Source organism: Electrona antarctica (assembly GCF_951216825.1).
Source record: "Electrona antarctica genome assembly, chromosome: 24".
Lineage (NCBI taxonomy): Eukaryota > Metazoa > Chordata > Actinopteri > Myctophiformes > Myctophidae > Electrona > Electrona antarctica.
In genome coordinates this window covers 9554328-9567451 of record NC_136803.1, presented here as the reverse complement: position 1 = coordinate 9567451, position 13124 = coordinate 9554328, and the positions used below count along the sequence as shown (strand labels likewise).

The following is a 13124-nucleotide window of genomic DNA, read 5'->3' as shown; positions in this document are numbered from 1 at the left end:
AATTAAACGGGGTGACAATCACTGCTAGAGCCGTACAAATCTTACATTTTAGGGGTCCCTGGCATATCCTTTCAAATGGGGTTCCGCAGGCTAATTAGTGTCAATGTCGGGGTCCTTGACATGAAAAAGTTTGGGAACCACTGGTCTAAATTAGTAGTTCTCCCACTTTTCAAAAATGGCAGATGTACAAGCTTACAGCTTATATATCTGCTATTTTTTGTTTTTAATGTAAAATCAAATGTATTAATTTATGAAAATGTAGTATTTCATTTTCGACAAAATCTAAAAGGACACTAACAGATGCTTTCCCGGTTTCAATGGGTAAACAATATCTGTTAAATTCATTATTATTTAAAATTACAAAGTCGCGCTCCGGATATCAAGGTTTAACCATGCGTAGTGCGTACTGTATGTATATTGTATACAGTATGTATGTATATGTACTGTGTAGTACATACTAGGGCATTAAGCAACTAGTCGACTAGTTTACTAGTCGACTAGTAAATCCACTAGTCGACCTTGATGGTACTAGTCGACTAGTTGATAAGAAAACATTTTGTAGGCCTCAATTTTGTAATTTTGTAGGCCTCAATATCAGGTAGATTATAGTTATAGTCACCAATGTACACAGTTTTTAAATGTACAAATATTATTTCCAAAAAAACAAAAAACAAAACATAAAAGGTGGTTTAACAACTAGTCGACTAATAAACTAGGCAACTAGTCAACTAGTAAAAATGACTAGAAGTGAATGCCCTAGTACATACACACATGCAATGCAAGATAGATGGACTGTTTTAAAACTGCAACTACAAGTTATGACCAGAAGGAGGCAGACTAAACAAATGATGCGGTGTTGACATTAATTCGTCATGATCAAACCTTTCAGCTCTTAGACAGGACAGCGCCGAGAGACAACGAGACATGACCAAGCACAATCAAAGTTCCTCGCGCCTCACAAACTCATTCAGATCATTGCCACTTAATTTGCACCCACTAACATGGACACTGGACAGCCCCCAAGACAAGAACAATCAATTGTACTTCACCCATTTTGACCTGAGATCAGAATCTAAAAATGTCTTCTACATCCTGACAGTTTTCTGAAAAAAATGTTTATATGTCAGTCGTTCTTCGATTTTTCAATAGCTAAAGCATAGCATAATGCTAACACCAAAAGGGGTTCCCGCCCAAAATGGGTTAACAAAAGAGACATCTTAGTTTGGTAGGCTCAATCTACCGTCAACCATTATTCTTTTGTTCCTGTTGTCTTATCTTATGGAAACCTCACGTTATCCGTTAAGTTAAGATCATTCTCTTTTGCCCCTCGCCGTCTGTTGTTACTGTACAAAAGCATTATTACAGGATTAACACCTTGGCTGCTAATCCAGTCTGGCAGCGTGCCGCGGGTTCGACTCCCGATCCCGACGGCCTTTACTGCATGTCACCCCCAACATCTCTCCCCCCCATTTCCTGTCAGCCTACTGTCTGTCCCTCTATAAAAAAATATAAAATAAAGGTGAAAGCCAAAAAAAAACCAACATTATTATAATTCAACCTGGTCTGTTGTATTGTTCCCCGACTGTGTTTTCACTATAGATTGTCCATCATGCCTGACAACCTTTGAGTATTGCCTGGACGAAGACACAGCACTTTGAAATAGCAAAACGTTTGTTTTAACCCATTTAGGCCTGACGTCGAAAAAAAAAAAAAGTCTTATAAATCCTGACAGTTTTCTGAAAACCCTATGTTTCTATGTCAGTGGTGCTCAATATTTCATGTCAAGGACCCCAGAAATTATCTGTAATTGGCCACCGACCCCATCTGAAAATATGTTGTTCCAGGAACCCCTCAGAAGCAAAGATTTGAGTTAAAATGTTTGCTCTGAAAGAATATTCAATGATTTGCGCTGCATTTTCACGTTTTTTTCAAAAATAGCAGACCTACAAGCTATGAGCTTGTAGATCTGCTATTTTTAAGTAGCTAAAGTACAACATAATGCTTAGTTAAAACACCAAAAGGGGTTCCCGTCCAATTTGGGTTAATAAGGGTTTGTCCCTTCAGCCATTGCTGCACCAAACAAAGTGCCTCGCTGATGATGGTTCTGTGTATACTGGGGACTGATGATGGTTCTGTGTATACTGGGGACTGCATCTATTGTCTTGGTGTGATGATGGTTCTGTGTATACTGGGGACTGCATCTATTGTCTTGGTGTGATGTTGTTGTGTGTATACTGGGGACTGCATCTATTGTCTTGGTGTGATGGTTCTGTGTATACTGGGGACCGCATCTATTGTCTTGGTGTGATGGTTCTGTGTATACTGGGGACTTCATCTATTGTCTTGGTGTGATGGTTCTGTGTATACTGGGGACCGCATCTATTGTCTTGGTGTGATGGTTCTGTGTATACTGGGGACTGCATCTATTGTCTTGGTGTGATGATGGTTCTGTGTATACTGGGGACTGCATCTATTGTCTTGGTGTGATGGTTCTGTGTATACTGGGGACTGCATCTATTGTCTTGGTGTGATGGTTCTGTGTATACTGGGGACTGCATCTATTGTCTTGGTGTGATGATGGTTCTGTGTATACTGGGGACTGCATCTATTGTCTTGGTGTGATGGTTCTGTGTATACTGGGGACCGCATCTATTGTCTTGGTGTGATGGTTCTGTGTGTATACTGGGGACTGCATCTATTGTCTTGGTGTGATGGTTCTGTGTAAACTGGGGACTCCATCTATTGTCTTGGTGTGATGGTTCTGTGTAAACTGGGGACTGCATCTATTGTCTTGGTGTGATGGTTCTGTGTAAACTGGGGACTCCATCTATTGTCTTGGTGTGATGGTTCTGTGTAAACTGGGGACTCCATCTATTGTCTTGGTGTGATGGTTCTGTGTATACTGGAGACCTCATCTATTGTCTTGGTGTGATGGTTCTGTGTATACTGGGGACCGCATCTATTGTCTTGGTGTGATGGTTCTGTGTATACTGGAGACCTCATCTATTGTCTTGGTGTGATGGTTCTGTGTATACTGGGGACTGCATCTATTGTCTTGGTGTGATGGTTCTGTGTATACTGGGGACCTCATCTATTGTCTTGGTGTGATGGTTCTGTGTATACTGGGGACCGCATCTATTGTCTTGGTGTGATGGTTCTGTGTATACTGGAGACCTCATCTATTGTCTTGGTGTGATGGTTCTGTGTATACTGGGGACTTCATCTATTGTCTTGGTGTGATGGTTCTGTGTATACTGGGGACCTCATCTATTGTCTTGGTGTGATGGTTCTGTGTATACTGGGGACTGCATCTATTGTCTTGGTGTGATGGTTCTGTGTATACTGGGGACCTCATCTATTGTCTTGGTGTGATGATGGTTCTGTGTATACTGGGGACTGCATCTATTGTCTTGGTGTGATGTTGTTTTGTGCTACCGTATGATTAAGTGTTTTTTTATGTCGGAACAGACTGTGAAGATGAATATCCCTGAGGGGAAATAAAGACTATTATTATTATTATTATGATTATTATCACGCTCTGTGTTTTGTGTTACCGTCAACATCTATTGCAGCAGTACAGTATAGCCTGCTGGCTGCATCGTGCCAAATACACACAAGACGGATTTCTGCACAGATCTATAAATCGGCAATCAATCAGTATAACACAGTCTGTACAGTAAGTCTCTATAACTTCAGACATAATCATCAGTTTTTACTTGAAAGCAGAGAAAGACAAAGAATACATGTAACCCAGGTCTCCGCTGGAATCGAACAAGGTAGAGCCCAGGATTACATTAGATCATTGACAAAAATGGGTTACAAAATCATGGGATAAAAATGTAGGGAAAAAAATAAGCTAACTCCTATTAGGAGGTGTAGTTCTAGACTCTATATAGCATTCAGGAGGTGTAGTTCTAGACTCTATATAGCATTCAGGAGGTGTAGTTCCAGACTCTATATAGCATTCAGGAGGTGTAGTTCCAGACTCTATATAGCATTCAGGAGGTGTAGTTCCAGGCTCTATATAGCATTCAGGAGGTGTAGTTCCAGACTCTATATAGCATTCAGGAGGTGTAGTTCCAGACTCTATATAACATTCAGGAGGTGTAGTTCCAGACTCTATATAACATTCAGGAGGTGTAGTTCCAGACTCTATATAACATTCAGGAGGTGTAGTTCCAGACTCTATATAACATTCAGGAGGTGTAGTTCCAGACTCTATATAACATTCAGGAGGTGTAGTTCCAGACTCTATATAACATTCAGGAGGTGTAGTTCCAGACTCTATAAAACATTCAGGAGGTGTAGTTCTAGACTCTATATAGCATTCAGGAGGTGTAGTTCCAGACTCTATATAACATTCAGGAGGTGTAGTTCTAGACTCTATATAGCATTCAGGAGGTGTAGTTCTAGACTCTATATAGCATTCAGGAGGTGTAGTTCTAGACTCTATATATAGCATTCAGGAGGTGTAGTTCTAGACTCTATATAGCATTCAGGAGGTGTAGTTCTAGACTCTATATAGCATTCAGGAGATTGTGGAATAGTTACCTGTCTGAAGAGCATCTCCTGCTCGGCCTGCCGAAGCTGCAGGACCTCCTCCTGGATCTCCTGGAGCTCCTGGAGCTCGTGGGGGTCGGGCGGCTCCTGCTTGATGGTGATGCCTGGCAGCAGCCCGTCCTGGTGCTCTCGGAGCTCCTCCTCCGTCTCCTCAGGGTGGCTCTGGTGCTGCCGGCCCCCCGGATCGCTGCCGGTCTTGGACATCATCTGGAGGGAAAGGGGAGCAGAGAGAGAGAGAGAGAGAGTCACTCACAGTCTTGTCTACTTGACTCCCATAGAGTCCAGTGCATTCCGTGAACGTCCGGCCCAGGGCTTTGGCACTAGAAAGGTACTTTCAGACGGGCATCGATGAACGCAGACGTTGTCGCCTGGATCAGCGACAGGTCTGCTCATGAGGGGCGCGACAACGCAAGCGTACAAAAAAAAAAGCTCAAAGGAATCCAGGTCTGGTCAGTCGCGGGCGCGTGCACGGAACGAGCATGCGTGCGACACTTTCACGGGGCCGCGCCCACGTGAATACGTTTGCGTAGTTGCCCCTCGACTTCTCTGTGCGTAAAGAAAAACCAGTTCACCCGGGTGTGATTTAATTACGTCAGAAATTATTTTGAACATAGCAACCATGCTCATTTTTTCTGCACACAAAAGCCAGTTGTAGGAGTGGTTTACAACACTCAAAAATCACACCCGTGTGAACTGAGTGGTGTAAGGTTTTATATAGCATGATCAGCTGTGGTCTGACGTAATGTCTGACGTAATGAAATCACACCCGGATGTGATTTCACAACTGGCTTTATTTGTGCAGAAAAAATGAGCATGGTTGCTACGGTCATCCAGTTCACCCGGGTGTGATTTAATTACGTCAGAAATTATTTTGAACATAGCAACCATGCTCATTTTTTCTGCACACAAAAGCCAGTTGTAGGAGTGGTTTACAACACTCAAAAAAAATGCAGGTCTGATTGAAAATGTATTACTAGGCGCGTTAATCGCTGCCCGCTTGAAAGGACCTTTAGGCTCTCTATAGAGCCGCCATTGGACCATGACTCCATGCCATGAAGTGAACGGAGTTTATACAACTCTCTCGTCTACAGCAGGGGTTCTCAACGCTTTTGGCCGGGGACCCCCGGAAATGCTTTGGCAATGTCTCGGGACCCCTGCCCCGCCCCCTCCCGACCCCCAATATAAATTGACTGCTACAATAACCTTAACCCATTTTGGGCGGGAACCCCTTTTGGTGTTTTAAGCATTGTTATAATTTAGCTATTGAAAAATAGCAGATCTACAAGCTCGTAGCGCGCCACCGAGTGGCGCGCTACGAGCTTGTAGGTCTGCTATTTTTGAAAAATCGTGAAAATAAAAAATTTAAAAAAATCTTTTTTTTTTTTGAAAATAATTTGGGGACCCCCTAAAATAATTTGGCGACCCCCCGAGGGGTCGCGACCCACGGGTTGAGAACCCCTGCTCTATAGCCACCCGGAGCCGCCATTGGACTGACCCCATGCCATGAAGTGAACAGAGTTTATACAACTCTCTCGTCTACAGTATAGCTCTGGTGTAGACACACAGCTCTCTTTCTGGTGTCCACACAGGTATCCACTGATCTAAACATCCTCCGTGTTCGTTGAACTCGGAGAGTGTCAAGGTTTGGCCCATAAGGCCCTGTTTTATACTTGGTTGTGTAATGCAGGGGTTCTCAACCCGTGGGTCGCGACCCCTCGGGGGGTCGCCAAATTATTTTAGGGGGTCCCCAAATTATTTTCGAAAAAAAAGAAAGAAAAAAAGATTCTTTTTTAAAATTTTATTTTCACGATTTTTCAAAAATAGCAGACCTACAAGCTCGTAGCGCGCCACTCGGTGGCGCGCTATGAGCTTGTAGATCTGCTATTTTTCAATAGCTAAATTATAACAATGCTTAAAACACCAAAAGGGGTTCCCGCCCAAAATGGTTTAAGGTTATTGTAGCAGTCAATTTATATTGGGGGTCGGGAGGGGGCGGGGCGGGGGTCCCGATACATTGCCAAAGCATTTCCGGGGGTCCCCGGCCAAAAACGTTGAGAACCCCTGGTGTAATGTGTGAGCACCGAAAACAGACGATCTACAAGCTCACGACGCGTCTAAACGCCATGCATTGTCAGCTTGTAATTCTGCGAGTTATTGGTGCGTGACACCGGAACGTAGTTAAGTATAAATCAGGCTTCAGGTTCCATTACTAAAAGAGGAAGGAGGGAGAGAGAGAGAGAGAGAGAGAGAGAGAGACGGGAAAAGCCAGAGAAAAACAGAGACCTTTGCCATAAGTCTCAAGAGTACGACAGGTGTGCTTTGCGTATGTGTTGTATGTCTGTGTGTGTGTGTATGTGTGTGTGTGTGTGTGTGTGTGTTCCCCAGAGCTGTTGGCCACCAGGCCCCCTGGCACAGTGCTAGGGGGCACCATTGACGTCAGAACATTCACTGGCTCCCTCATCAAACCCCCCCCCCCCCCCCCCCCCCCCCGCGACCCGCCCACCCCCACGTTTTTATCTCCCTCTCAAAACAAGCTGCTCTTTACCCCACTTTTCGGTGCCAAATGCCAACGTCCCTCGCTCGTGACGAGAACCTAAACCAACCCCACCCCTCCATCTCCCCTTCCCCAGGGTTTGTTGCACGCACATTTGTGGCACACGCGGACGCACCTGAAGACTTGTGCATAACTGTCAGTGCTCTGACCACAAGCTACTGTTGAGTGTTGTTGACTTGTTGTTGGTCATGGACTGGATTTGAAGCCACAGCCTGCTACTACAGTATGCGTTGCACAACAAGGCACGCGCCTTACCTCCCATGGCCACAAGGGTGCCACACACTGTCTGTCATATACAGCTACAGTACTGTATGTGAGTCAACCATGGACCACTGCCACCACCACGCCAATGACATGGTTAGTACTGTAATAATACATAACAATAAAATGAGTCAAAGAATGTGGTTCAGATGAACACACAGTAGAAACAAAGAATGTAATATCAACACAATGCTGTAAAATACAGATAAAAAATATAATAAAACATGATCAAACTGATATGATGATGAAGGTTATTGTCCGCCTTTGTCTATGACTTTTGTTGTGATACACTTTACATTTGACTTTGTGTATGACAGAGATAGCCGATTTGCTCGTCCACATATGACGTAAATTCTCTGTGTAAGACGAAAATCTACACTAATAGCTGAATATAGGAGGGGCTAGCACCCCTAAAAATGGAGTACTTTTTTTTAAATTATTTTTTATTATCCCACGATTTTGTAACCCATTTTTTCACCCCTGTGTCAATTATCTAATGTGATCCTGGGCTCTATACACACCCTCCGCCAACCTAGTCCCCATATATGGGAGAGCAACGGACTTGAACTCATGCTTCCCTCATGCCTGAGTGTCCAAGTTGCTCCTTTACACCTGACAGGGGGGAGTTTCCCTGGTTGGACGTAGTGCGTGGAAGGAACACGTTATTCCAACCAGTTCCTTTCCCCTCCATCAGGCGCCCCGGCTGGCCAGGGGGAGGCAGTTTTTTTAGAGACCAGGATTACTGCATGTTTTTGTGAGGGTACCTACCCTAGGGGACACGGGGAGAACAGGCAAACTCCACACAGAAAGGCCCTTTCGCCAACCCCGCCTTTGTAAAATTGAGTACTTTGTCCAACAACTGCATGAGTATAAATCAGGCTTTAGTGACAGGCGGGGTGACAGGGCGCTGCTCGCTCCGCAGACACAGACGCAGCCTTGTCAACAACGTGAGAGACTCTGTCCTCAGGAAGGAACAGCAGCCGCTAATATACAGATGTATGTCGGCGTGAAAAGATGCCACTTGAAAGACTCCAGGTGACAGATGGAGGGAGGGAGAGCACTGAGCAGGGAGAGGGGGGAGAGAGGGAGAGGGAGGGGGGGGGGAGAGAGGGGGAGAAAGAGAGGGGGGGGGGGGGAGAGAGAGAGAGGGGGGGGGGTGGAGGGAGAGGGAGGGAGAGAGAGCAGAGAGGGGGGGGGGGGGGAGAGGGGGAGAGAGAGATAGAGGGGGGGTTGAAGGAGAGGGGGGGAGAGAGAGAGAGCAGAGAGGGGGGGAGAGAAGGAGAGTGGGGAGAGAGAGAGAAAAGGGGGGAGAGGGCAGGAGAGAGAGAGGGGAGAGATTTGGACAGGAGAGCACTGAAAAGGAGAGGCGAAGAGCGAGAGAAGGGGGAGAGGCGAGACAAGATATACGAAGATATAGAACAGAGTGCGAGGAAGAGGAAGAGGACTATTGGAGGTGAGGGGATAGGAGAGGAGTCAAGGAGAGGAGAGAGAAGGAAGATATAGAAAAGAGCAAGGAGAGAGAAAGGAGTAGATTGGATCTGAGAGGAGAGGAGAGGAGAGGAGAGGAGAGGAGAGGAGAGGAGAGGAGAGGAGAGGAGAGGAAAGCCCTGGTTTCATCCACCCACCTCCTCTGTGCTGTGTCGAGTACAGCTCTAGAATAGGAATAAGGCTGACTGGAGTATACAGCTGCTCACAGCTTCCTGCACGACCATATAAGGAGGCGGCTTCCGCTCCGTTGCCATGGCAGCGCAGAGCTACTGTACCTCCAGCCCGTGGCAACTGTGTCGGCCCCCCCAGTCGCCGAGGGGGGGGGGCTGCGTGCACAAACACGTGTGCGCACGTACGCAGCCACGCACTCACAAGGCTACCTCGCCACACACCTATATACCTGCCTCCACACTCTGTGACACACGCACACCCACTCACAGACAGTGTGAGAGACAGTGTGTGTGTATGTATGTGTGCGGTATATTATAATTATGAGCACAAGAATGGAAGCGGACAACTGCACACGGACACTACTGAATGGACATGGCCCAATGAAGCTATGAAAACGCACACGCACGCACGCACGCGCACGCGCACACGCACACACACACACACACACACCTTTGTATTACTATACTTACTAGACATGACAACATTACAGTACAGCGATTTCATGAATGAAAACATAAAATAGTGGGCAATTTTCAGCTCTAAACCCTCACGCCAAAAATAGCCGATCTACAAGCTCATCAGCCATTATCAGCTTTAGCGTTACAGTAGTTTGCCCATGATTGAGTGCACGACACCGGCACCCAAACAGGTATATATCAGGCATAAGTCTGCCGCTAAAGCCAGCTCTCCACCAAACAGGCGACTACAGATTACTACAGACCGTCAGTCCAATGAAGTCGGGAGTTCAGTCAGTTGGAAGGAAGGTGTGATTTTTGAGTGGTGCACTCCAAGGAACAGCAATGTTCCTTGGAGTGCAGGGGGAGAGAGAGAGGCAGGGGGAGAGGGGAGTTGCACCACTCAGTTCACACAGGTGTGCTTTTTTTTTGCTGAATGTACCCAAGTTGCTACCCAGTCTCGTAAATATGTACGGAATTGCAATTCCGTGCATACACGCCTAGAATACCCCAAAATCCGTGCATATGACACTGAAATCCCCCCCATAGACAATGACGAGAATCGTTTCCCAATTGTAAGTTTAACTCCCCAAATCTATTTAACCACAAAACCACCATTTATCTTGTGATGACCGAATTCTGTTGAATTGAAAATGGTGGACCCTGTTGTAAACAAGTGTACTGCTTTATCATGGTGTCATCCATAGTAACAGGTTTTGCATCTTGAGTTGGGCTTTCATTTGAAATATAGCCATTCTGCATACTGTCAATCAATCAATCAATCAATCAATCAATCAATCAATCAATCAAAACCGGGAACATTTTCCTCACAATGTGTATTTCTCAACTTCTACTATAGATGTGGGGACATTTTACTATCACAAGTTTAGAGGGTATGCGCATGCATTAAGTCAGTGGCAAAGCCCCTTTAACATCGTTTAACGTTGTTTAATGGTAATCAGATAGGGATTTTCTGTTTGGATGTATGGGCTGTCAGGGCCAGAAAGTAGTTTTTTGCCTCTCAGTAACCGTTCCCGCATTACTTATGAGGATGATAAAGAGTACTTTTTTTAAAAATTGACCTTATTGACCTGTGGTTTATTTTGAACTGTACCCATTCTACACTGTGAATACAAATTTCAATCAATCAATCAATCAATCAATCAATCAATCAATCAATCCATCACACCCACACACCACCACCTGTCTGACCTTGTTGAGGTGGAGCTGCTGCTGCTGGAACTGCTGCTTGTGTTTCTCCAGGAACTGCTGGTGCTGCTGCTGCACCACCAACTGCTGCAGCGCCAGGGCCTGGGCGTGGGCCTGGGGCGTCCCACTGCCCTGGGGCAGGGGCGCCGACTGGGTGCGCCCCAAGGGACGGTGCTGCCGCTGGAGCTTGGCCATGGTGGCGGCCGCCGCAGGCAACGACAGACCGCTCACACCTGAGGGGAGAGAGAGAGAGAGAGAGAGAGAGAGAGAGAGAGAGAGAGGAGCAGTGTTGTTTTTGGCAGCAAATTTTGATTTTAGTTTTAGTCATAGTCTCTTGAATGGTTTTCCCTTAGTTTTAGTCACATTTTAGTCACCTGGAATGTTTTAGTGTTAGTCCAGTTTTAGTCGACTAAATGTCATAAGGTTTTAGTCGACTAAATCTACAGGTGATTTAGTCGACTAAAATGTATTTCGGCGGGTCTTGATGCCGTCGTAATGGCTGATTTTACACTTGCTGAAAATAGCCGATCTACAAGCTCACAACGCGTCGCGTTTTTATTTGTTGACGAAATTGTCAATATATTTAGTCCTAGTTTTAGTCATCATAGCTTAGTTTTCATTTAGTTTCCATTTCGTTTTCGTCAGTGGAAAAAGGTAGTCGACGAATAATTTTCGTCTTAGTTTTAGTCGACGAAAACAACACTGGAGAGGAGGAGTGCAATGTTCAGTTGTTGGAGCCATCTTAAACCCACCGGCATTAAAAGAAAAAAACACTCAAAACATTCAAAACCGCGCAACGATGTTAGGAGCATCGTATAATGAAGGATGTTCACTAAGATCCAAGCATGTTCTCCGAGATGCAGGGATTTTCACGAACCTTATGTTGCGTTCACACGGGGGCAGACGCAAAGACGCAGTCTAGCATTCATCGTCAATGGAAGCCAGCGACACGAAGCTACGAATCAAATCCGACGCGTGTAGCTGCTGCTAAAGCTACAACAGCTACACATACACTGTGTAGCGTTGCATTTTTGTATCTTTTGCATCTGCCCGTGTGAACGCAATATTACAGTTTCATCAAGCGAACCAGGGGATACGGTCGCAGGTGATGGTGAATGGAATCCGTCTCAGTAAATCCAGCATTTGTGCACCATTAGTTACATGCTATGGCCCTCATTTATCAACGCGGATTTGGGTGTACACCTGGTGTACACCAGGTGTACAGCCGGTGTACACCCGGTGTACACCCGGTGTACACCCAGTGTACACCCATATTTGGGTGTACACCCATATTTGGGTGTACACCGCCTTGATAAATGAGGGCCTATATGTACTCTAGGTTACTTGCATGTATCGTACACACTATACAGTATGCGTGTTCAGTACAGCAGCAATTTGCAGAGCGGTGCTAAGAAAACAATATAGCGTGTTGGGCGCGTATGGCCATACACCAATGACAGTGAGAACCGATGCAAACTATAAATATCCAAGAAGAGTCGTTGACAGTAAACCTGCCCTGCCATGTCAACAGCAGAGAACAACTCGCAGCGAGCGCCTACACTTCTTCATGCACAAACTTCTGCAGTTTGACGAGGATAAGAATAAAATGGTAGTCTTCTATCCTTCAGAGTGTCCTTATATATATTTTACTTTTTGGCTTAGTAGCCCTTACATCACTATCTTAGTCTGGTGGACCGGGGGTCCACCAGATCTCTGTACTTGGTCCCCTCCTATTTTCTTTTTTTCTTATGTTTTTTTTTTGGCTTTCACCTTTATTTTGTATATTTTATGGAGGGACAGACAGTAGGCTGACAGGAAATGGGGAGAGAGATGGGGGGAAGACATGCAGTAAGGGCCGTCGGGATCGGGAGTCAAACCCGCGGCACACTGCCAGACTGGATTGCCAGTCAAGGTGCCTGGACCACTGAGCCATGGCCCAGGCCCCCTCCTATTTTCATCTAGCAAATCTTCACCAGAAATAGCCACACTACTGAAAAATGTATTGGATATTTTCACCACATTATGACATGCCTGGAATAGGGACTCTACACACTCATGCTATTACAGTGGATTCTTTTTTATGCCCATGGTTGCTACCCATATTCTTTGCCTGTGTGTATGTGTGGTGTTCTGTGTTCTGGTATGTGTTGCGTGTATGTATACCTCGCAACTCCTTGTACTGTATCTGTTGTGTCCCTGCGTGTGCTGTGGTAGCTTGCATCGCCTAAAGAATCTAAGCAATCATCTACCGTAATTTCCGGACTATAAGCCGCTACTTTTTCCCCATGCTTTGAACCCTGCGGCCTATACAACGGTGCGGCTAATCTATGGATTTGTACAGCTAACGGCCACTAGGGGACCTTCTAAATCTATCTCTATGGCCGGTTATGGCCTCTATGCGGCTTATAGTGCAGTGCGGCTTGTAT

General features: G+C 45.6%; 1 protein-coding gene across 1 annotated transcript in view; it reads right to left on the bottom strand.

The window, feature by feature from the left end:
• LOC306917519 (histone deacetylase 4-like) overlaps positions 1–13124 on the bottom strand; it is a gene marked incomplete at its 5' end in the record, with an annotated part of 81704 nt that overhangs the window by 17721 nt on the left and 50859 nt on the right. The window contains 2 exons of the mRNA XM_079495794.1: positions 4552–4767; positions 10702–10931. Of these exons, the coding sequence (XP_079351920.1) occupies positions 4552–4767; positions 10702–10931 (446 nt within the window). The remainder of the gene's footprint in view (positions 1–4551; positions 4768–10701; positions 10932–13124) is intronic.